Source organism: Astyanax mexicanus, chromosome 15 (assembly GCF_023375975.1).
Source record: "Astyanax mexicanus isolate ESR-SI-001 chromosome 15, AstMex3_surface, whole genome shotgun sequence".
NCBI lineage: Eukaryota > Metazoa > Chordata > Actinopteri > Characiformes > Acestrorhamphidae > Astyanax > Astyanax mexicanus.
The window spans coordinates 10,113,130-10,139,431 of record NC_064422.1 but is presented as its reverse complement, the minus strand read 5'-3'; the positions used below and the strand labels follow the sequence as shown (position 1 = coordinate 10,139,431).

At 36.5% G+C, this 26,302-nt stretch overlaps 2 protein-coding genes across 3 annotated transcripts in view; one reads left to right on the top strand and one right to left on the bottom strand.

The window, feature by feature from the left end:
- Positions 1-259: 259 nt before the first annotated feature.
- LOC103046869 (transmembrane protease serine 9) lies at positions 260-12,595 on the top strand. The gene is made up of 13 exons (XM_022669247.2): positions 260-391; positions 1,380-1,400; positions 1,523-1,688; positions 2,966-3,234; positions 4,188-4,333; positions 5,004-5,301; positions 6,084-6,246; positions 6,714-6,988; positions 7,999-8,147; positions 9,048-9,445; positions 10,254-10,519; positions 11,325-11,425; positions 12,183-12,595. The coding sequence occupies exons 1-13, from the start codon at positions 346-348 to the stop codon at positions 12,465-12,467; spliced, it is 2,583 nt and encodes an 860-aa protein (XP_022524968.2). The 5' UTR covers positions 260-345; the 3' UTR covers positions 12,468-12,595.
- Positions 12,596-13,809: 1,214 nt separating this feature from the next.
- Positions 13,810-26,302, bottom strand: part of LOC103046566 (integrin alpha-X-like) — a 30,398-nt gene continuing 17,905 nt past the window's right edge. Inside the window, exons 18-31 of one of the 2 annotated variants that reach the window (XM_049464740.1) lie at positions 24,493-24,624; positions 24,203-24,276; positions 23,288-23,429; positions 22,050-22,148; positions 21,846-21,925; positions 21,294-21,380; positions 20,128-20,206; positions 19,256-19,351; positions 18,843-18,923; positions 17,855-17,965; positions 16,900-17,013; positions 16,194-16,250; positions 15,478-15,588; positions 13,810-14,865 (exon numbers count right to left, since the gene is read on the bottom strand). In XM_049464740.1, the coding sequence (XP_049320697.1) occupies positions 14,773-14,865; positions 15,478-15,588; positions 16,194-16,250; positions 16,900-17,013; positions 17,855-17,965; positions 18,843-18,923; positions 19,256-19,351; positions 20,128-20,206; positions 21,294-21,380; positions 21,846-21,925; positions 22,050-22,148; positions 23,288-23,429; positions 24,203-24,276; positions 24,493-24,624 (1,356 nt within the window). In that variant the 3' untranslated portion in view covers positions 13,810-14,772. The remainder of the gene's footprint in view (positions 14,866-15,477; positions 15,589-16,193; positions 16,251-16,899; positions 17,014-17,854; positions 17,966-18,842; positions 18,924-19,255; positions 19,352-20,127; positions 20,207-21,293; positions 21,381-21,845; positions 21,926-22,049; positions 22,149-23,287; positions 23,430-24,202; positions 24,277-24,492; positions 24,625-26,302) is intronic. The other variant, XM_049464741.1, reaches the window with a different exon arrangement.

Here is a 26,302-nt window from a genome sequence, read left to right as displayed (position 1 = left end):
CTTGCAATTTAGGGTAAGCAAGCATGTGTAAAGCATTTTAATGTAAATGAATGAATTAAATACAAGTAACAAAGTAAACGAGTAACAAAAATATGAACACCACACAAGGGTTAACTGTAGTTACTGAGCAGCAGATATTGACCGTACTGAAAAACACGCACCTGAGCTTACACATGAAGCATGCCTCCTGAATGCAGGAGGAAGTAAATGAGTGTAAAAGAGTGTGAGAAGAGGAGTGAGAGGGCAGTGTCCACAGGGCAGTTTCTTATAAAGTCTTACCACAGAGACGTCAGGGTCATTTTCAACAAGCTGCGCTTCCTTTACTGATTGTTTAGTTGGAGTAAGATGGACTGGGTTTATTTGCTGACTCTGGCTGCTCTTCTTTACCAGGGTAGGTTTCTTATATATTAATATATTATACATGCTATTTATATACAAACCTTTAGGAATATACACTTGCATTATTATCATTATTATTGTGTCCCATGACTTTTGCCTTGTGTTCCTGTGGGGGCTCCTTTATTGAACATGGATGTGATTTCTGAGAAAATCACTTGTCTGTTCACATAACCTAACCACTGTTCATATAACCTAACCAGAAGCTGCCAGTTATAGAAGTTGTTCTATAATGTCAAATCCTGCTTCACTAATGTAGTTATATTTAGGCAGAAAATGTAAAAAAAAAAAAAAATGGCACCATATTAGAGCATAATCCCAGTATGTGATATGTGCTATTTTTGGATAGTCTAAATCACTGTATCAGGGTAAGGTTAGCTAAGGTAATGAAAGGTAATTAAAAAAGCTTTTTGTATTTTTTAATTTTTTTTAATTATTATAATAAATTGTAATTTTCTCTTTTTGTAATGACAGTGAATCCAAGTTGATTAATGCACAAAAACACATTTGTTATACAAAATAAAACAGAGAAATAATTTAAAAATGTAGATCAGCGCATACAAAGTGCATTTAGGAAGTTCATATCGATGGGTAGCATAACTCGACAGAAAACATTATTTCAGACCTCAAATAATGCAAAGAAAACAAGTTCATATTCATAAAGTTTTAAGAGTTCAGAAATAATCAATATTTGGTGGAATAACCATGTTTGTTTTTTAATCACAGTTTTCATGCATCTTGGCATCATGTTCTCCTCCACCAGTCTTACACACTGCTTTTGGATAACTTTATGCTGCTTTACTCCTGGTGCAAAATTTCAAGCAGTTCAGTTTGGTGGTTTGATGGTTTGTGATCATCCATCTTCCTTTTGATTATATTCCAGAGGTTTTCAATTTGGTAAAATCAAAGAAACTCATAATTATTTAGAGCTGTATATATAAAAGTATATATTCTGACCCATGTTTTCCTTTCCTTGGTTTTAGACTCTCATGGGCAGTTAGATGGTGAGTGATTGAACTCTGTACACTTTCTACTGTGGATTAAACCTTCTAGCATAAACCTCAACAATAGAATCACTTTACTGAAAACTAAACTCTTCTCCTTCCTCCTCTTCACTTCCTCTCAGTGTGTGGCACCACTGGGATTAACAGCAGGATAGTAGGAGGTCATGATGCCGCAGCAGAGAGCTGGCCCTGGCAGGCGAGTCTGCATCTGTTCGGAGGGCACTTGTGCGGAGGTTCCCTCATCAATAAAGAATGGGTGCTGTCTGCAGCACACTGCTTCTACTCAGGGTAACTGTTTTACTTCAGACAGTACTGTGTTATGCTGTACAGCTAGAATATCTGGAGTTAAATCTAGGTTATATCAGCAACTTCTACAACCTTTACAACCGAACCATTAAAGAACATCCTCACACATTGTGCCCTGCTGTGAACACGGCTCAGCACACCTTTACTGTCATCCAACAACTGTAAACTGTGATTGCTGAACTGCATTCAAGTCGCGTCAGAAACTAGAAAATACTGATTGTAAATTGCATTCTGTCTGTTAATTAAGTAATATTTACCTTTTACCTTTCCATAAGTTTTACATAGATTTTTTTATCATATATTTTTGTTATTAAATATTACTTATTACACTACTCTGAATCAGGGTAACTGTCTAATATAACTTTCACATTTCATTTTTTTGTGAATCAAACAGTTTATTTTTTTTGGAATATCATACAGGTCTACAAGCTTAGCGTTTAGATCTTTTGGCAAACACCTTTATGCCTTAAAATGCTTAGTTCCATATATGGGCTACAGGTGTAGGTAATACAAAACCCTTTTTTCTGCAGTAAAATAAGTTATTTACACATTTTTAATATTTGAGGGTTTAAAATCTCCTAAAAAACACTTGGAGAAGCTGCCTTAATAATTCTAGAATCAAGCCAAATTCTGCATGTTTGAAAATAGAGAACATGATCTGTTTGATTTGTATTCAGAAATATATATGTATTTTGATATTAAATATATATTTTGATATTAGCAGATTTACTTCAATAATTTTGTATATTGTCTATTACAACTACAATTATGCTTTTCAGTAATGTTCCTTATTAGCTTGAATAGAAATCCTCAAGATTTAGTGTTGTAATGTTAGACAGACAATTGACAAAAATTATAGCCTTTTAAGGGGGTTAACAGGCTGAAGTTGTACTTTATGTGCTTAACCATTTGATATACATAACATTTCTATTTCTTTTACTCTTTTCTTTTACCGTCATTCCTTTCTACTCTTTTCTTTTCTGTCTTTTCTTTCACCGTCTTTTCTTTTCTTTCTTTACATATTTATTCTTTTATTCATTGCTCTCATTTATTCATGCTCTCAAACACAGCATTATAACTAGGCCTCCAGTTCAGGCCACAAATACACTATATAACCAAAACTATACAGTCGTCTGGAGCTGCTCGGCCATGGAAACCCATTCCATGGATCAGTAAATTTTTTGTGCAAAACTGTTGCTTGTTTGAAACATTGGTCACAAACTTGCTGTAAAGTCTTTTTGGTTTCTGTTGGTCTTCAGATCCAATGCAGCAAGCTGGACTGTGTTTCTGGGACGTCAAAGTCAAGAAGGCGTGAACCCAAATGAGGTCTCCAGACGAGTCTCTGTGATAATCCTGCACCCTGACTACGACTCCTACACGGAAGATAACGATATCGCTCTACTCAAACTGAGCAGCCCGGTCAACTTCACCAGATACATCCGACCAGTGTGCCTGGCATCAGATAGCAGTGTTTTTCACAGCGGGACAGAGAGCTGGGTCACTGGATGGGGAGACGTGGCATTTGGTGGTGAGAGGCTACATATAACTTTCACACTGCATTTAAATCTGGTCATTCTTGGTCATAACTAGTGCATGTGAGCTTGGTCCCTTGTTTGTATGGTCCCTTGTTGCACAATGATCCTGGAGGAACAGCATTTAATTAATACATTTTAGGTTGCCATTTTTAAGGAACAGCAGTCCTTAAGTCCTTCTCTTAAATTAAAAGCAGTAGTATTCCTGAGTAAACAGAGAGTGCAAGATATTATAATAAATGGCATCACTGTGCTTCTGCTACCAATCCTAAAAAATATATATATTAATTCTAAAAACTGAGTGTTCTGATACCAGGACCTAAACCCTAACTGTTTTTTTTTTATTATTATTTTAATCTCTGAATGAATTATGGTAATATTTTGGCGTCTCTTGACAGACACTTAAAAGACACTTAATTCTCATACTAAAAGCTGATTGGCTCAGATGCAGACAGTATGCAGAGCCATTTACCTTCCTTGGGCAGTCATATTGAACACAACCCCTGAGAGCTGCTCACTTAGTTAGCTGTGAAACAAAAGGACCTTGTGGCCACACCTTAATGGCTACGATTTAGTTAACTCGTTCCCGTGCCTCAAAAAGTCATGGCCAAGCTTAATTATTTCTTTCCACGCCTTAATTATCTCACTGCCACTCCTTAATTATCTTATTGTGCCTTAATAAGCATTTTTTATGTCACCTTAGCGCTCCTTACATATTCACAACAGTGATTCCACTTTTAATGTAAGTCTTTTTGGAGGATGTCTATTGGCCCATATGTGAATTTGTGACACAATTTAAAGAACAAGATTTTCAAATTATGTCAAAATGCAACAAAGGCCATTGTTGATGGTTTGCTCTACATTGAATGGAATGGCGCAGAATCCAATGTTTTCTATGATAGTCTACACTTATTTAACAATAAACTACTGTCCTTTCTATTTCTTTCAGTGCCTCTTCCGTCTCCACAGACTTTACAGGAGGTGGAGGTTCCAGTTGTGGGAAACAGGCAGTGTAACTGTTTTTACGGTGTTGGAACAATCACAAACAACATGATATGCGCTGGTTTACTGGAAGGAGGAAGAGACTCATGTCAGGTAGGAGATAAAGTAAAACAAATTGAAGGTCTTCAGAACGGCACCTTTATAGAAAGGGAGATTTGTAAGAGGGAGTTCCGAGGTAAAGCCAGAGTTTAAAGGTGTCCTTCCGCTAAAATCCACTGTTTCTTGTTCTTTGTGAAATACAGTAGGTCTCTCTATAGGAGTTGTTTATGATGCTGCACATGATGAATCTCTTCCTCAACCTCCATTGTCTGCAGCAGCTAGTAAAATAAAATATTTAGAAAAACGAGTCGATCAGGAAAAGCACTGTGACTACATCAACCTGTGAATTAGTATTCATGGCCCCGCCCACCTCGGCTCGCGACCGCCCACATAGAGCAGAGCTGAAGCCGGGCAGCGATGCCGTCTCGTCAGATAAGAGATATCTAACAGCACTAGAAACAGCATGCAGTTCATTCCTGTGTTATTTGTGCAAATAACACATCAGTGTTATATAATTACTTTACCCAGTAATTCAGAGCTAAGGAACAAATGTTAGAATTAGTCTATGGAGGAAAAACAACACCAGCCAAGTACAATTGAAATGATAGGTGTGTATTTAGAACAGTTCTGTTTACACTAGTTAAATGTAAAAATGATTTTTACTTTCTCTTCCTCATTAATTGATTAATAAATATTTTTGGTTTGTTTGTTGGTGTGTTTGCAGGGAGACTCGGGAGGTCCGATGGTGAGCAGGCAGGGCTCGGTGTGGGTTCAGGCCGGTGTGGTGAGTTTCGGCTATGATTGTGCTCAGCCTGAGTTTCCTGGAGTTTACACCAGAGTGTCCCGCTACCAAACCTGGATCAGCTCTCTGATCACCAGCGACCCTCCAGGATTCATCCAGTTCCAGTCCAGTGGAGTCGACCCTGACAGATCATACACCTGCCCTGGCCTGCCGCCACCAGTGACTGACACCCCGGAAATCTCCACAGTGGCTCCAGCCACGGAGAACCAGTCATCTACTGGTAACTATTTTACATTTATATGATCCAAGGCCATGGGTGAATTTTTAATACACATTCTGCCCTGGAGGCTTTGTTTTCCACCATTTTTGTGTTTGGGCTTTTTTATATTTCATGTTGCACAGAGTACTATGGGTGTACATGCATGAATTTGGAAGGATACATAAGTTGTGTCCTTAAAATTTTTGAATGTGGACTGTATTTCACAGTCAGCTTTATATTAGAGGCTCTTCAGTTTGGGTTTGTTTAATAACAGTATGTTCATTCCTTTAATAATTATAATAAGTGAAAACTTTGCATGAGCAATGTAATGTAATAATTCTTCTCTGTATGTATTAGAAAGCTGTGTTAGAGCACAGGTCAGCCATGCTGAGTTAACTATTAAATGATACAAAACCTTTATTCTATGCAGTAAAATAAGTTATTTACTCTTTGAAAGTTTGAGGGCTTGAAATCTTCTACAGGACAGTTGGAGAAGCTTCCTGTTTTCTCTCTAATTCACTTAATAATTCCAGATCATTAACATAAATAAATCAACCCAAATTCTGCAGGTTTGAAAATAGATGTAAAAACTAGACAAACATAATAAAACTAAAGGTTTGCAGGACATGAACTGTATGATTTGTATTCAGGAAAATATTGATTTCAAAATGAAGTTCAGGAAAAAGAAAATTTTATGATTTTATTCATTTTATTTTGACATTAGCAGATTTTACTTGACTATTTTCTATACTTTGTCAGTATCTTATCCCTACAGATAATCAGTCCCGCATTCTTTCCTGCAGTTTGTGGTAGTGTCCCGCTCCTGTCCAGGATAGTAGGAGGTCAGGACGCCCCCGCTGGACGCTGGCCATGGCAGGCGAGCCTACACTGGAACAGATTTCATGCTTGTGGGGGTTCTCTTATTAACAGGGAATGGGTTCTGTCTGCAGCTCACTGTTTCTTCAGGTAAACTGCAGATATCAGGATCAGCTCTTTCTTTACATAAAAAAAGTGTTTATTTGGGAACTGTTTATATGCTGATATCTCTGTAACACACCTGGCATTCTGTTTCAGAATTCTATTCTGAAAACGATATTGGCAATACTTTTTTACAGAAACTAGACAAGCTGTCAGTTTGCACATCTGTGTCAGAGTCAAGCATTCAAACTGTAGAATATTGTTAGCTTTCTTATTACTCTGTTAAAGAGGGTTTGTTACATTACGCCACGCACTGCATCAACTCTGTCTGCATGGCACTGTCCCAGAAGGTAGCCTCTTCTGAAGCTGATGCACAAGAAAGCCCACAGTTTGCTAAAGATAATCAGTCCAAGAGAATGGATTACTGGAATCATGTCCTGTGGTCTAAAGAGACCAAGATAAACTTAAAACTGAGAAGTCTGTATTGAAAGTGTCTCTCGTCTCTCTCTGTTTAGCTCCAGTACATCTGAGTGGACTGTGTATCTCGGTCGGCAGAGTCAGGAGGACGACAACCCCAACGAATTGTTCAGAAGTGTGGATGTGATCATCACACATCCTGATTACGACTTTAACGCTGCCGAGAATGATAACGATATGGCTCTGCTGAAGCTGAGTGCTCCGGTTATCTTCACTGACTACATCCGGCCGGTGTGTCTGGCAGCAGACAGCAGTGTTTTCCACACGGGAACAGACAGCTGGGTCACCGGCTGGGGGGACGTTCGGGAAGACGGTGAGGTTTTGGATTATATGGAGACAGAGGATTAGATTAGGGCAATCGGAAGGAATGGGCTGACCTTACGTCTCTTAAAAACATGTGAAACATATGAAAAGGCAAAAAGCAAGCACATACAGTATTTTAGATGCCTTTTGTCCATGTGTTTTTACTGTTGTTGTATTAAAGTTTTCCTCACAGGGCCCCCTGGTGGCCAGGAGCCTTGGCTCCAGCCCCTTAAAATCCACTGGGCTATTGCAATAGTAAATCAAAAAAACATGATTAATCACTGAGACCAAATGCAGTCAATTAACCAAGACATGTTTAATATCTAAATATCTGATGTGGTCTTTCCTTAGTTAACAATAAAAGATGCTACACAAACGTTGCTAACAAATCATACAAAAACTATCACCAATTGCATTTCCATAAATACTGGACAATATGACTTAAATATCATCTAGTAAAATCTTAAGTGTAAGAAATATATATATAGCTCTGGAAAAAAAGAAGGAATATAATCAAGAGGAAGGTGGATGATCACAAGCCATCAAACCACCAAACTGAACTGCTTGAATTTTTGCACCAGGAGTAAAGCAGCATAAAGTTATCCAAAAGCAGTGTGTAAGACTGGTGGAGGAGAACATGATGCTAAGATGCATTAAAAAAACTGTGATTAAAAACCACGGTTATTCCACCAAATATTGATTTCTGGACTTTTAAATCTTTATGAATATGAACTTGTTTTCTTTGCATTATTTGAGGTCTGAAACCTTTTTTTGTTATTTCAGCCATTCTAAATGACAATATTTTTATTTGGAATTTGGGAGAAATCTGTATTAATATTAATGTAATTTGACAATATTTTGAATAAATATTAAAACAATTGTTTTGTACGTATTAATATTTAAGATATATTGCCCAGCCCTGATACACACCGAAAAACATTCTTAATCTGTCTTAAACAAGTTTTTAAATATTGCAGTTAAACATGTTAATCTTTCCCTTCTTCCTCTTTTCTTCCTCAGTGCCGCTTCCCTCTCCTCAGACTCTACAGGAAGTGGAAGTGCCTGTAGTGGGAAACAGACAGTGCCGCTGCCTCTACAGGAACACTGCAGCCGTCACTGATAACATGATCTGCGCCGGCCTGCTGGAGGGAGGCAGAGACTCCTGTCAGGTCCGACTTCTTATTATATTTATTACATATTTATAAAATTATCACTGTTACTTAAAACAAGGGCCGGGGCATGATTCTTCAGCAATGATATGATTATAATATTTAAACACAATTCTGATATATTAACACTGTGATATAATTCTGACATGATATTATTCTGATACATAATGATATGGTACAATTGCATACATTTCTGATATTTAATGATACAGTACAATTTGATATTTATTGATGCATTGATTTATTGATAACTATAAATGTTCTGACATTGATATATGATGCTGATACTTAAAGATTCAATTAAATTTATTTTTTTAATGATACAATACATTGTCAATATTTAATGATACATTTCCAATATTGAATGATATGATAAAATTCTAATATTTGATGCAATTAGAATTTGCTATTTTATGAAATCCTTTAATGTTTAATGACATTTTCTTAGATTTATGACAGTACAGTTCTGATAAAAATTATAATAAAAATCTGTGCGAATCCTGATTCGAATCCTAGGGTACAGTAGGGTGTGTACAGTAGATGGGGCTCTTTCCCGTCATCACTCCTAGGGTGATGTCGATCAGCACAAGGCTGCGTCTGTGACCTGATGTATTGGAACCTAGTTGCTGCACTTTCCTCCGAGCGCACTAAAAAAATAGGCGGAGTCTGGCTAAAATACTACACTACAGTAGTAAATATGTAAATGTAATAGGAGTAGCCTTAAAAACATGTAGATTATATGGTATAAGGAAGAATTAATACTATATTATTATTTAACACTTTCCAGTTTCCAATGATAAAGTAAATTTCATTTAATACACATTAAATAACAATAAACTCATTCTATTATCTACTATTTCTACATCTCTTATACTATTTTATTAATTTGTGTGTTTGCAGCGAGACTCGGGAGGTCCGATGGTGAGCAGGCAGGGCTCGGTGTGGGTTCAGGCCGGTGTGGTGAGTTTCGGCTATGGTTGTGCTCAGCCTGGGTTTCCTGGAGTTTACACCAGAGTGTCCCGCTACCAAACCTGGATCAGCTCTCTGATCACCAGCGACCCTCCAGGATTCATCCAGTTCCAGTCCAGTGGAGTCGACCCTGACAGATCATACACCTGCAGCACCAGCGCCCCACCGAGGTCCAGCTCCGTCTCCCAGCAGCACGGGTGTGGAGAGGCCCCTGGAGGAGGAGGGGTGTGGCCCTGGATGGTCAGCCTGCAGTGGAACGGGTTACACATGTGCACCGCCTCGCTGCTGAGCGCCGATTTCATCATGACCACCGCATCCTGCCTTTCAGAGTAAGACACAGGCAGACACGTTTAACTTATTCTGATGTTTTGGACTGTTTTAGGGGTTTCTAATTGTAATTACTTTGCTTAAAAAAAGAAGAAGGTATTTGTTTAGCAGTTTTTAAACTCCTTACCTATAGAAATGCCTTTAAAAGAAATATGTGTCAATTTTAGGCCAAAGGCTCTGTACTATTGGCTCCATCACACATCATTTAAACAATAGTCTAAGCTAGGGGTTTCCAAACTTTGCAACTTGCAGCCCACCTAACCACAAAATTACCATTTAAAATATGAGCAAGTACTGCTAAACAATCACTGTAGCTTATCAACGTGATTGTTGGGCTCAAATTGCCTCAGGATCATTCTTTGTGTTTTTATTTATCAATCCATGATGGGTAAAAGTGAAAAAATGTGAATATTTTACTCACCCGCAAGCAGGAGCAAACACGAGGTAACCGCATGGCCTCCACATGGTTGGGCACATGCTTGTAAACACACGTGTAGAAAGCTGTGCACCACAGTCCAGCACAGTTTTGCAAAGATATTTCCAGTTACAGCTGAATTGATGCTTTTAATCCCAGAAAAACAAACGCTCTTATTTACTTTTTAAAAAGCCATTTAAACGCCTGATTAAAGGTTTGTTTACTGTTGTTTGGTGGTGGCGGGGCTGGTGATGTCATGGGCCCTGCATAGTTAAATATTCCCATATATATTGTCGAAAAAAGGACATTTGCAATTTAAATTTTTGCCAATATCATACAGCCAGAGTGTACATTTTAAAAAATAATTTCCTGCGTTCTTCTCTCTTTGTTTCTAGTTTTTCCCAGAATGCCAGTGGCTGGAGAGTGTCTTTAGGCTATCAGTCTAACAGAAACAGCTCAGATCCTTTCCTGCTCTCTGTGGCTGTGATAAATATCACCCTCAGTAACCTGAACCACGGGCTGAACATCTCCGTGCTGCAGCTGGAGGAGGCGGTGGAGTTCAGTGATCTCGTCCAGCCTGTGTGTTTGGACCTGGATAACCGGAGGAGCTTTCCCCCCGGGTTAACCTGCTTATTCACCGGCTATAAAAATAACAATTCTAGTAAGTGTGTTCTTTCACAAGAGTGTTTATTAGCTCCCGTTAGAAGATAACCTGAATGTAGCCTGTCCAGAATCTTTTTATTACGTTCCCAGCTAGACGAATTCTAACAATATGGAAACATTAAAATTAGCATTTGATACTTTGACACGACTTTGACACGACTGACACTGAACAGACGTTGCTAGGGCATTTAAAATGTTAAATAGAAATGATAAACATGTTAAACACAACGTTCAGAAAACATTCAACGTCCCTTCTCCCAGAGCAAGTGTCTCAGGCTGCCCTCATTGAGCTTAAACATCAGACTCAAAGCATCTCTGGAAAAACGTAACCAGGATAGAAAGGTGAAATTGAGGGTATGGAGACATTTCCAAATTGCATAATCATGTTTTTGAGAAATGTCTGTAAAAGTCTATGACAAGTACATGGTGATACAGGGCATATCATCACATATCACAATATATTAATATTCACAGTTTGTTTATGTCACTCATATTTATAAAATTTAAGTAAAGGAAAGGTTTAAGAGAACACTGCTATCTAGTGGGCGGGGTTTAAACACAACACTACATGAACCACTTTCTGACACTTCTGATCTGTATATTAATAATGATTAAAATTGATACTGTGTATTTGAGAATCGATATAGTATTGCAAAATAAAATGTCACAATACTTTATCAATATATATATGTTTTACTTACACACCTGTTAGTGTGTAAGTAGTGTTAGTGTTGTTCCTTGGTCCACATTTACATAGTTTTAAGCATAACTGTGTGTGTGTGTGTGTGTATTCTGTTCCTCAGCAGGTTTAGTGCTGGAGGAGCAGCAGGTGACAGTAATGGACTGTGGTAGAAACCTCTCCTCATCTGAGTCCATCTGCACTGGATCTCTGTCTCCTAAACAGGTAACCCAGACCTCACCTTCTGTCCAACTGTGAGAAACCGTGAGATCAGAAATAATTAGTGGTGTCAATCGATTAAACAGTTTAATTTGATCAATCATTACAAAAAACTGTTAATAACTGTCATAATCGCAAATTTTGATATTGGATATTTAAATGTAAATAAAAAAAAATGAATGTAAGAAATGTAAAATGCAATTATATGTATATTAGTGGTGTCAATAAAAATAATGGTATATAGTTGTATGTTTGAGGGGAGATAAAATCCACGCAGGGTGCTGGAATATGGATTTATGAATTCAAACTTAATTTGATGAGTATAAAAATCTCAGGGATGAGGAGCAGGGCAGAAGCACAGGTCTAGGTCTCTGTGTGTATGTGTGTGTGTGTGTGTGTGTGTGAAAGAGAGAGAGATCTCTGAGCGGGTCTGAGCTGGAAGCCAGACACGAGCGCAAAGCCAGAGAAAAATCAGTGTGTTGGGCGGGGGCGGGAAGTAGGGGTAAAACTTGGTGCCTTAATTAACTTAAAAAAAAACATTAAATTAACGTTTTTAGCGTTAAAAAAAATAGTAACGCGTTACTGATTACAAATTAACAGCACGCGTTAACACTTTAATGTTGACACCCCTAGAAATAATATTTATATGTTATCTAAGCTTATTATTTTATCTAACAAAATGCACATTTAATTGATTTAATTAATTCTTCTCTCTCTGTTTCTGTTTCTCTCTCTCTCTCTGTCTCTCTCTCTCTCTCTGTAGGATGGTGTAGGAGGGGTGTTAGCGTGTGTATCAGGTGTGTCCTGGTTTCAGGTGGGTGTGATGATGTTGGATTATGGAGATTCAGGACTGCAGGTTTTCTCCAGGGTCTCTCAGTTTGGGAATTTCCTCCAGAGAACTGTCCCTGATCTTCCTCAGCCGCCCACCGTCGCCCCCTTACCCTCCAACCACGAGACCCCCCCATCAGCGGGGGCTCCGCTAGCTCCCATATCCTGTTACAGAAATGCTATTGTCTTTACTGTCTTAGTATTGTTATTATTATCATAAAAACTGTGACATGGGCGAAACTGTGAACCCTGATCTCACCAACCGAGTTTTTATATCATCTGTAACATTATTAACTATGATACTGTTATATAAGTCTGTGTTCAGATAAAGTAAATCTGATGATCTGTGTTAGTTGTTGCAGAATAGGGTTATTACTATGTTACCCATGCCTATGTTACTAAGCTTGGATAAATGAGTTGTACACAAAATGCATAGCTACTCCAGGCATCACATCCTGCAAAAACTCTTTTTAGAAAGGTAGCATTAAGAATACTAACCAAACAAAGTTATTCTTCAAAAATAGCCTTTAAAAACTCATTTAAACATACAAATGCATGCAAAGTGAATTTAAGAGCAATAAAACTTACTACAATAAAATAAAATATCAAAACTGCACAAAATAAGGCCACGCAATTATATATTTCACTTATCTGCATATATCTGCATCATAATACATTAGTAAGAAACTCTCTCTGTCTCAATTTTCCAATATAAGAGACGAGTACAAATTCAGATGAGCCCTAATTATTTTTAATACATTTTTTAAATGTATTTATTTTTTACAAACTGTCTGCGAAAATTCGCAGACAATGAGAAATGATCATAATAAAGAAAAATATACAGTGCTTTCAGATCTCAAATAATGCAAAGAAAACAAGTTCATATTAATTTAAAAACAATAATACTAATGTATTATTACTACTCAGAAACAGTCAATACTTGGTGAAATAACCCAATATGTTAACCCATTTTTAAACACAGCTTTCATGCATCTTGGAATGTTCTCCTCCACCAGTCTTACACACTGCTTTTGGGTGACCTTATGCAGTTATGGTTTGTTTGATGGCTTGCGACCATCCGTCTTTCTCCTGATTATATTAAAGAAGTTTTCAATGGGGTTTAGGTCTAGAGATTGACCATCAAATACAAGGTAAATTAGGATTAATTATTATTAATTTTTTTGGATGTTTGTTTGGATAAAGTATTAAAAATATATTTTTAAGACAACAAAGTTGTCTTGTTTTTATTAAAACCATTCAATAAAGTGTGACATGTTTACATTTTTAAAAGTATAACAATTATTTAAAAAAATAATATTGAATTATTGTATTGTACTGAAAAAACACTGGAACAGCAAAAAAACAGTAGTTCAGGTCATGTATTTAAAGCAGTTTAAACCCAAACTGAAAGTATTACTGACCCATTAAAGCTGTAATTTCTCAAACCCCTACAGCACCTCCACTGACGTCTCTGTGTATAACAGTTTTACATAAAACACATATAAAACACATATAAAAAAACATTCTTATTCTTTATAAAAGACTTTAGATAAGAGATGTGCTAAATAATGCAAAATACAGTTTTATTGTGTTTTAAGTTTGAACACCCTTCATCAAGTTTTAAGTCCTGTACATTTAATACATTTTTTTTGATTTACTGGCTGATTGTGACATATTAGAAAAAAAACAACACTTTACCCAGGAAAGAAAGAAGAACACTGTGCTAAAGGGTTTGTTCAAGTTTGATGTAGCATGTAAACAATGCTTAAGCTAGTAGAAACATTAGTGATGTCAATAAAATAAAACAACTATATTTATATAGATCCACATTTACATAACTCAGTATTCAGTACTTTAGCCCCACCCACTTACACTGACGTTAAGAAGAGTGTTTCATTCTTAAAGGCACAGGTTGTTTATTTCAAACAGGGCTCTATTTTATAGATCTACAGCGCACAGCATTGATTACCAATGTCATAACTGGTGAAAAATTAAAATTTAAGATCATTTCTAACAATAACTAGTCTTATTCTGAGTTTGTGCTGAAGTGCTAGTGTAATCTGCTGTGTTTAGAATTTCTTTTATAAGCCCCCACAGCACCCCCTTTTGTAGCTCTGTGTAAATAACAGTCCCTAATTAATTAATTAATAGAATGCTGTTTAAAAATAACTTTAGGTAGAAAGTGTGCTAAATAATGTAAAATACAATTTTATAAAAAAAAATAAACACCCTTTTCTATTTACTTGCTGATATTAACATTCTGAAAAAAAAAAAAACTAAAGTAAGGTGCCATCAGTTTGCACAGGCTAATTGCTAAATGCTAATAATGTTAAATTAGCCAAATAAAGTGCACTCATGCTTTAGAATGTGCAGAAGTGTGACTCTATCGAGGATTTTAATTTAGAAAATCACCAATCAATTTTAAGCAGAGGTGAGCAAACCTCTTTGCATAAGCAAAAACGTATTGTTTAAATTTACAGACAGAGGTAACTCAGAGCGGGCGGGGTCACTCAGAGTGGGCGTGGTCACTCTTCAGGGGTCTCTCCATCAGGTGCTGCAGTCTGTTCACCCCCAGCATCTTCCAGCATCTGCTTATACTGACTTTTAAAGAATCCGGCCTGAAAAAACCCAGACAGATAATGCAGAGTCCAGCAGGTTTGAGGGGGTGAATGAAAAAAATAACTATAACAATAACAACAACTATAACAATACCTATAACAATAACCACTATAACTATATAAATAACAACTATAACTGTAACAATAACGATAACTATAACCACTATAACTATAACAATAAAAACAGCTATAACTACATCAATAACCATAACAATAACTGTAACAATAACTATACCAATAACAAATATAATAACTATAACAACAACTATAACTGTACTTATAAACTATAAATATAAACTAGACCAATAACAAATAGCTATTGCAATAGCTAAAACTATAACAATAATAACAACTATAACTGTAACAGCTATAACTATAACAATAAATATGACAATAACAACAACTATAACAATAACAACTATAACAATAACTAACGACAACTGTAATTTTAACAACAACTATAACAATAACTACAACAATAAGAACTAGAACTATAACAATAACAACAGCTATAACATTAATCATAACAATAACAACTATAACTATAACGAAAACAACTACAACAAAAACTATAACGATAACAACTATAACTATAACTATAACTGCGCTGACCTTGTACAGGCCTGCAGTAATGAGAGCCAGAAGCACGAGTCCTCCGATCACGCCGCCGATGATCTCCTTCAGCAGGTTCTTCTCCTCGTACACCTCCACCTGCGTATTAATCTACACACACAGGTAATGTAAATATGTATATGTTACAGATATACAGTGGGTTGCAAAAGTATTCATACCCCTTGAACTTTTTAAAATTTTGTCAAGTGATAGACCGACACATAGTAGCAAATAATTGTGAAGTGGACTGAAAATGATACGTGATTTTCAAAATTGTAATAAAATAAAAACCTGAAAAGTGTGACATGGAACATCATCATGAAGACCAGTTAACTCACCAGACAGGTCAGAGATAAAATTGACTGTGGAATATTTAGTAATGAGGAAATTTCACTTGTTGTTGCACTGGTGCCTATATATATATACATATACATGTACAAATTCTGGCACAACATGTGCTCTGTTTAGCTGTGCTTGTGTGGAAATGAACAGTAATATGTGTGGTTAGTATAGTAGGGGAGTAATGTTACGTGGATGTAATATCAAATTTCAGCTCATAAACTCATGCTGGATTGGATGAGGACACTGTTTTAGCGCTCAGTGCCGCTGTCAGTATAGTGCAGCAGTGGTGGGGTGACGGTGGTGCAGTAGTGCAGTGGTGCAGTAAGCAGTGATGAGAATGAACCATGCCAATCTTATATGACATCATCACTTACAGAAACAAAAGTGCGGTTTGAAAATTCCTCAAATTGAAGAAGAGCGGAGTGTCCGACCTACCCATCATGACCCCAATCACACATCATCAGATACAGACGCAATAACACACACTGACTTATTCTACAGACAGACCTCATACAACCCATCACCTATCTCTCTGCAAATCTCTTAAAAACACACCTGCTTTTAGGTATTTAACTGATAGGTATTTACATTAGCTGATTCCATATGCTGATCGCAATATAAGACTACATGACACCTACAGGGGTCGGGCAATGAAACTATAACACTTGGTTTTAAACCATGATAGATTATTGGCCTTGACGGACAGTTCTGGTGGAAACAGTGCGGGAGAACAGAGATGTGCTATTTAACAAAGATAAATACTTTTTATTATGTTTTAATACACCCAACGCCCATTTCACACTGGAGTTCTACTTTAATTAGGCTAATTAGACAGGATAACCAGTAATTAAGCAATGAATAATTACCTAGGATCTCAACATTATGTGCAGCACAAATAGTTACAATAAAATAATAAGCATATCAACCTATAGCCTTTGACGGCCTGTAATGGTGATAAAACTACAAAACTACATCTTCAATCAAACGGATTAAAGGATACTGTATGTGGATCCAAAAATGTTATAAAGATATAAAGCATATATAAAGCAAAGTGTGCAAATAAAAGGTGTGTTAATTTACCGTTACAATGGGGGCGTTGTGTTGAGAATCAGAGGAGACGTAGACATATTTGTTTTTGTCGTAATCCAGAGTCGCTGAACTGACCAGCTCAAAAACTGCTGCTGTCAGGCCAGTCTAAGAGAAGATACATTAAACACTGTCAGACAATTATATACATACATACATACATACATACATATATATATATATATATATATATATATATATATATATATATATATATATTTATTTTTTTTTTCTACATAGTAAATGAATACTGAAGTGATCCAGATTATGAAGGAACACATAAGGAATCATGCAGTAACTTAAACGTGTTAAACAAACCAAAATACTCTGTAAAGAAGCATTTAGATGCTCTTGCTCTTTCTTTCCCTGGGTGGTCCTGATGAGAGCCAGTTTCATCATAATGTTTTTCAGATTGATTAAACGTCACTTTCTAAACTTTTTTTTTTCTTTACTTAGTTGAGTATTTCTTGCTTCTCATAATCTGGATTAGAACATTAATCAAATATTCACTATTCACTGTATACCTGTAACTCTACCTCTTCACTACTTTACTTTAACTGATGCTCTCAAACACTTTATTAAGAGACAAGAAATTCAAGTAATTAACTCTTGATGAGTTCAGAACAGCTGTTAACTGAAAGCCTGAATTCCAGGTGACTCTACCTCATAAAGCTGACTGAGAAATGTTCAAAACTGTCTAATCTAAACCCAAAGAGAGGTGACTTTGAAGTATCTAAAATATAAAACACTTTTTTGCTGACTAAATTATTCCCTATTTTTGAGATTTTTATAGTTTGAATGACTTCAGTAACAATATACAATGCAGAACATTTAAAAAATGAAAACACTAAATTTAAGGTGTGTCCAAATATTTTACTGGTACTGTATATTAAACTATTTTATTTTAATAACAGGTTTGTTATGTATTCGACAAAAACAGTACAATTACCTGTTCAATCCAGCCAGAGCTCACTTTAGCAGATATAATGTATAACTCCACCCCCCTCTTTAAGATATTTGTATTACACCTAAAGCGTCTGCAGGTGGCCACAGAGCAGTTCTACAGCCAACAGAGAGAGAGAGAGAGAGCGAGAGAAAAGAGAGAGAGAGAGAGAGAGAGAGAGAGAGAGAGAGAGCACTGGTTATCTTAAAAACATGCATTCACTACAAAACAGAATAAATTCAACAATACCTAAACAAAGGAGGAAAATAAAGCCTTACTAGGAACATTTATCTCTTTATCTGTTTCTTGGTTTCTTTACTTTACAATGGGAGATGCTAGGCTAACGATGCTAACACACTCTGTGGAGTTGGAACACCATGAGTTTAATCTGTAATGGAAGCCAGAGTGAACTTTGGTTCATTAAAAGTTCAATTTAGGGCGTGTCAGTGTGTCTTTGCTATCGTAACAATGGGAAAAGTACACCTTGCAGGGATTCTTAGCAGTTTTTCTGAGGCCTTGCGTGGCTCGAAAAGCGCAAAAAGCATGTACTAATTCTTGTTTTGGGTGTAATGTAAAATAAACTAATCCACGTTGTATCATTAGACTAGCACCATCTGTTGTTAACTAAGGAAGTTTAACAATGTTTACAAACAGTTGGATTACACATATTTATATTTAAAATCTATATTTTAACAGGTACTGTAAAGTATATGTTTGACAGGGATGTTTTTATTTTGCTGTATGTAAATAAATGTGAGCATTGATTTATTTTGACCATTTTTATTTCTAAAGTATTATATAGTTTTTGTGAGATGAGGCTTCAAAGACTTAAATACATTTTTTTTACACAGTAGTAGGTACACCTGGGACCTAACAAGGGGGCGGGGCTTCAAACGAACTGGTGAGCAAAGAGGCGGAGACCAGGGATAAACACAGGAACAGACTAGAGGGAACCAAAACAGGACGAGAAAGTGACAAAAGCTCTGTTTCTCACCACCAGCGGCTTTATCCTTATCGCCTCCACAAAGTCAGTGACTGTGGGTTTCTCGTCTCGGTCTGAACTGCAGCCGCTAATCTATAAAAACACAGTTCCCAGAACAGAGTCAGCCATCGTCCTCTTTACAAAACTTCCTCATAGAAAAAACACATCATCGTAAGCATACTCTAAATTCAGACAGTACAAATTCTATCATAAGTGATGGAATAGCATTATAGTGTGTAAACTGATCATGAAGTGTTATGTCAGGGGACAGCTTGAGAAGACTTAGACCTCTATATGTTGCTAGGTGTTATCTTGTGAGAGGGGTTGAACACTAGTCAGTGTTTTCATTAAAAACAATTTCAGTGAAAATTAACCACAATTTAATGCCAAATATCATTTTGTGTTCACAGATTCAGTTTCAGTACCTGCAAGTTCTTATTGGTCCAGATGTCCTTCTCTCCTAGTTTAATTGGAACACTGATGAGCACAGTGAGGTTTACGTCTCGTAGGTCGTTCTCCACCTAAAAGAGAGCGAGAGTGAAGAGTGATGAGGAACTGAATTAGAATTAAACCTTTTTAACATAGAAGGGAATTAGGATTAATCAAGTTTTAAAAACACAGTGCATAAAGATTGGAGAGTGTTGTGATGTACTATATAACCTATACTCCCTGCTTTCCATAGAAGAGATGCTGCATCTGTGATTGAAGGTGTTAAATTCAACTATCCAATAAAATCCACTCAAATGTCCATACATCTGCTCTTATCATGTTGTGGAGGATAAACTAACACTAGCACATCCTCACCCTGAGCAATGGTTCAGATGTGAAGCTCCAGGAAAGCTCCAGTTTCCTTTGGTACTCACAGGCTAATTTATCACCTGACTGCCTTATTTCTCCAGCACTAAGGCTGGGTGCAGCAGCATTAGCATTAGCTGCTAACCGCAGCACTAGTTCTTTCACCATGCAGAGGTGAGTATATTGGACTGTGGTAAAAGTGTTTGCTGTGTTTAAACAAGCTACATGGGACGAATCACTAGCTTATATTGTGCTGGAAACCCAGAACACTCAGGGTTCTAGCAATATCAAGCAGTGTTTACTAGCACTAACTGCGACTAACGCTATAGGCTAACCGTGGCTAGCACTGTGGTAAGTGGCTAAGTGTGCTAATGCTGCTGCACTCAGTCTTAGTGCTGGAGAATCTTCACTGAAAATCATCTTTAGACATATTGAATATTGGAATATTGGAAATCTAAGCTCACTGTAAATAAAACACAAAGAAAAGGAATAAAGTGAATACCTTTAATATCTGACTGATGGGTTTCTCTTGGTTATTCTTCCCTGCAGTGAAGTTGATGTGGATGCTGGAGTTCTCATGCCTTAATGAAACCAATTAAAAGATGTTAGGAACATTTTTTAAAGTGTGAATGGTGCTCTGAACACATTTATACACTTAGGCTGCATTCACATTACAAGCCACATTGCTCAAATCCGATTTATTTGCTCATATCCAGACGGTTATCATTCACTGTAAATGTAAGTGATCTGTATCTGTGTGTAATGTGAACGAATCTGTTCCTGAAACACTGTCTCACATGCTGCACATTGATACCCGGTGTATAAACATCTCCGTCTTCACCAACAACAACAAAAAATCACATTAGAGAGACGAGAGACTCGTAGCTTTATAAAGGGAAATGGATGAGTTTGTTAGCAGCTCATATGTGGAGCATCTTTTGCTGGAGTGGAGAAACAGTAAACAGCTGCTCTGAAGTTCATGCTCAGGTCGAGGAGGTGAAAAAAGCCCAGGTGGTTTGCTTTTGCTGTTTTTTTGCAGCTATAGCTGCACAGGTGAGAGAGAAACACTAAGCGCTAATGCTAACACACTAAGAAAAGTAAGTACAGATTTGTACCTAAAAGAGTACAAAGCTTGTCGCTGGGGCTGTACCTTATACTGAGGTACAAAAAAGTCCCTTTCAGTTAAAGTCCTTTTTTTGTACCCATATTTTTGTGCCAGTAAAGATTATAAAGATTATAAACATTATCATCAACTAAATATGTGTCAAGAACTTGATGATCCAAAATTGTCTGGCTTTCAAATGAAAAATGTGCAATTAAAATATGTACTGTTTATTAGTACAGTGATACAAAATACTGAATGTACCCTTTGGCTGCAGGTTAAATGGTACAAATCTGTACTTATTGCTGTTAGAAAACAGTTTGTACTTCAGAGGAAACAAATCTGACCCTGTAAAGACCAATATTGTACCTTTGAGGGTACAATTATGAAGAGTGTACCTTTGAGTACAAAAAAGTACTCATATCGTACCTCTGTTTTTAAGAGTGTATGCATAAAAGTGAAAAATGAAAAAAAAAAATCTGATTTGAGTCACTTCAGCCTCGTAATGTGAACGTAGCCATAGTCACCTTCTCACACAATTTGTTAGTAAGAACAGGAGGACTAACCTGATTAATGCAATGTAGATGGCATATTTCACTCCAATAGATTTGTTTTTGGCCAGTTCGCTGGAAGCTGCGTGTTTATCATTGCCGCTGTAAGGTTGGGGAAACTTGGATGAGTTAAGTAAGAAACCACATTTTTACATAAACACATCTGGACAGACTTAAACTGTGTGGTGAGTTCCGGCTCTGAGTGTTTTTTTAGCGCCTGCTGTTCCAACTGCAGAATTTACAATTTACCACATATAGGTGGGGTTAACTGAACTGTAACAGACTGAGGGGGTAATGAGGTCAAAGTAGTTCCATCATTTAGTTATTTATTTGAAGTGTACTGGTTTGTACTGAATGTAAATAAAAGAGAGATTTGCAGATTCTACCCATGGTCTGTTCCAACAAAGGCTGCCAATCACTTCATTCCTTAGTGTAACCCCGCCCTCTTATAATACAATATCTGTCGATCACTTGTTTAGTGACTGTTACAGTGCCCCCTTCAGTCTGGTACGGTTAATACACCTGTGAGGTGTGTGAGGTGTGTGTGTGTATAATAACTGAGTTTACCTGGAAGCAGTAGCACTGAACGTGACCAATTTGTCAAAGTTACTATCTTTGTGTATGCTGTACGTGATCTCAAAAACCGCCTACAAATGAAACACAGAAACCAGAAGATCAGGAAAACAGTGTAAATGCTGAAGCCAATCTGAATTAAATATAATCTAAACCATATCCTCGGTAACCTGAGGAAGATACAATGTTTTGACTCACAAAAGAGGATTGTCTGAGGATGGGTTTACTGATGTAGCAGGTGGTCTTCCCCAGAGCAAGCAGCTGATCACTGTCCACAGACACACACTCCACTCGACCCTGCTCACGGGAAAAACACACAGAAAAGCTCACTGTACCTCTACATACGTTTTGACAGAATTTTATAACTTACTGATACACAGCTGAGCTACAAAATAAAAGAGTGCGTGAATTTTTTTACTAATATGTACTACATTTTCTATTGAACTGAAGAAAAACACTTAAAAAAAAAAACTATAATGTGCTATCATATAACAAAACAGCCTTTATCCTTGTTTAATATCACTAAAAACTTTATATGTTATTCAACCAACCTTTATCTTTACGGGTACTGTTGGGTTGTTACAGCTCAGACTCCATTAACCCCACCCCCCAACTAAACATAGAGGGGGTGTGTCTAAAACTAAAACCTTACATTGATAGAACAGAGCATGTTTAACCACTTGTACCAAAATTATTCACATTTATTACTCTGTAGTAGTGGTGGGCAATATGGCTCTAAAAGAATATCACGATATTTCAGGGTATTTTTGCGATAACGATATACTTGGCGATATAGGAAAACAGAAAAATAATTAATTAATTTCAGGAATACAGTGTAAGAGTATAACAGCATAATCATAATGTGGCAAAATAAATAATATAGCATAAAATAATATAATGCAGCAAAAAATATTGCAGAATATTTAGTGCATGCATATAAACTGCAAACTAAAACAATTATACAATAAATACACCTAAAGCTTCACAGTAAATAATAGACTACTTTTAAGACAGAACAGCCCTATTATCACGATATGGATTTTTAATATCATGATATTTCTGTCTTATGATATATTGTATACGATATAATATTGCCCACCCCTAGAAGTATAGAAGTATAGATACTAGGGTTTAATAAAATACTTCTGTAGAAGTTGAAGTTAAGTATCAACTTAAGCTTTTTTCTCTTTAAGTAAAAGTATATATGTACTGGTTTCAAAACTACTTAAAGTATAAAAATAAAAGTAATGTAAAGGGGAAAAATAAAGCCATATAGTCCTATAGTGCACTACCCTAGCCGGCACTCAGTCACTGCATTCCACACAATTCCACATATCACTACTGTATTGATAAACTGCGTGGGTATTGTTAGAGATGGGTGGTTTAGCTGATATATTAAATATAAAGCTCCCTCATTAATTAACATTATTCAGTACCTGTTTACTGGTGAACCTCCTGTAGGAAAGTCCAAAGGGGTACGTCAGCGTAACCTGAGGGTTGTAGGAGTTCTCTCCTCTGTTCTCCACAAAAACGGTCACGTTCATTTCCTGCATTATTCCAACCTGTATGTCTGAGTGTCTGTATACAAATAACATATCCAAAAACGATAAATCAACCGTCATAAATCAATCATCATTAGTGTCTTTTAATGGTATTTTTTAACCCTCATTTTATGTTCATTTGTCAGGAACTGCAATGGTATTCCGGGGTTAATTTGGCCCGGTGCATATTTAAATATCCAAAAGATGATCTAAAACCCAAACAAATCCATACAAGCAGTATAAATATATATATATATATATATATATATATATATATACATATATATATATTTTAATAATTACATTCCTAATTATTCTATCCATATATAGTGCAATGATGTTCCTTACCTCTAACAGGTAATGCTTCAATTAGGATAATTCACTTGTTTTTCATAAAAAAATACATGTTCAAACTTTTTTAAGGTTTCATTCATTTATTATTTTTCTTAAAAGAGCAACATATAAAACAATAGTTTTATATAACAATATATTGAAACTTAACACGTAACACGTAACTTAACGTAATTTTGTTTTAGTTTTAGTTTTAGGTTTTGCAGGGAGTGATTGTTGCAAATATGTGAGATGAACTATTTTTATATTATATGTTGATTAAACTAATTAAAGCAAGCTAAAAAAAGTTTCATACTAAAAAAATACTTTTAACTATTTTTCCTAGATCTTCAAACTTTAAGACAGGTCAAATCAAATTGACCCGGAACATAATAGGAGGATTAATACATCATAAAGCATGATAGCAATGCATTATTTGCATTTATGGATTTTTGCATGATTTATGACCAATTTTCTCACCCAGAGAAGTTGAAATCCACTTTCAGGTCGTCAATGCAAATGTTGTCTGTCCCACAGTTTATTTCAAAATCCAGCTGTGAATAGATTAGATAGTTAATGAAGTCGAGCTCTAAGAGGTAGATAAATTACTGAACTGCATGAATACTAATCTACTGCAGCTGAGTTTTAAGATCAGCGACACAAAGTTTTACAAAACAGTGTTTTTTTTCCTTCCTCTTTGAGTTTGGGTCTTCATTGTGAGAGCTGTCTATTAGTGGATCAACACAGAAAGGTTTGCTGAAGACTCTTACATTGTGATCTGAGGTGTTCCGTATGTCAGGACGAAGAATAGGTGTTAAAGCCTGCATTGATCTACTGGGCAGACCCTCAAAAGTAAAGGTCAGCTCGTTAGACAGCGGATTCAGAGCGTCTTCAGTGCAGGACTGAAACAGAATTAAGCAGAAAAAAGCAACAAATGTTAAAATTGAGCTTTTTAAAGAATGGTGTTTTTTATTTACAGTTTTAATGCATCTTGGCATCATGTTCTCCTCCACCAGTCTTACACACTGCTTTTGGATAACTTTATGCTGCTTTACTCCTGGTGCAAAAATTCAAGCAGTTCAGTTTGGTGGTTTGATGGCTTGTGATCATCTATCTTCCTCTTGATTATATTATTGACATGTTATCCAGTCTGTTCAGGGATGCGTTTTTTTAAGGCTAAGTACTTTGTAACTTCGTGCTTAAGAACATTTTTTTAGAGCTTAAATTCTCTGCCCGGCCCGAGATTTCCCACCACATTCCTCGGGCCGGGTCGGGTCGGGCTCCATAAAATAGTCTGAGATGTAGGCATCTGTTTTTTAATTATATTTTTATTTTTAAATAAAATAACGAAAACTGAAAGTGAAACTAAACTACTTTATTTATTAGCGCTGTTTTCACTCCCGCAGTTGTACAGCGGGGGGTGTTGTGCCGATTCTGTCCGCGAAGCGGGAGTCGGATTCAGCAGCGGATTCGGCACAAGCGCGGCGGCACCTCGCGGTCCGCGGTGTTAGTTGTAAGCGCTCGCGCTAGCCGCAAAATACGACAGAAAACACTGAGGGAGCTGCAGACTTATGTATGGGACTAGAATATGAGCACGAGGAGATAAAAGAGAACCTTCACCTGTGAGTAGCCTCCGTGTTTGACTTGCAGCACTGTGTTTAGCTGTTCTTAAAAATCATTTTAATTAAATAATATTTCTATGCTTCTATGTTACAGTGTTATTTAACATAATTCTGATCATATTTCGCTCATTTAAACAGCCTGAAAACAGCCAGTTTATGGGTGGGTTGGGGTTGGGCTAATAATGACAGTTTATGGTTCGGGTTGGGTCGGGCTCGGGCAGAACGTGCATGGGCTCGGGCTGGGTCGGGTCGGATTTTTTGGGCCCGATCTAACCTCTAATTGCAATCATTTCCCAAAAACCTTACATGAAAAAAGTTACATGGTGCTTACTAAAAGCTTTCATGTGCTGCTGTTACACATAAAAAAACAATAGGTTCCGCCAAAGTTCCTTTAAATATAAAAAATACAGGCTGGATCTCACACACAAAAAAAAACATTTATACTGTAAATAAAAAATATATTTTATTTTTAGAAAAAGTCCTCACTTCACTCTTCACTACAGCTTGAGTTGAGTGGTTATGTGATGTGAAGTTCCTTTGTTCAGTTAATAGCATTAATTTATGTAGTGTAATATTTTAATCAATTGCAGTTTTGTATTTTGTTCCCTGGTTTAACACAAAAAAAATTCTATTTGGATTTATTTTTGACACAGCTCTCGGAAAAAAAAAATAAGAAACCACTTCAGTTTCTGAATCAGTTTCTCTGATTTTCTGATTTTGCTATTAATAGGTACACAGGAAATTTGGCAGTGTTAAATCAACACTGTTAGTGTTAAATTAACACTGAGAGTGTAAAGTTTAACACTACTAAGTGTTGATTTAACACTAACAGTGTTGATTTAACACTGCCAAATTTCCTGTGTATACTGTATGTTTGAGTCAAATTAACAATTCACCAAAATTCCAAATAAAAATATTCTCATTTAGAGCATTTATTTGCAGAAATGGTAAAATGGCT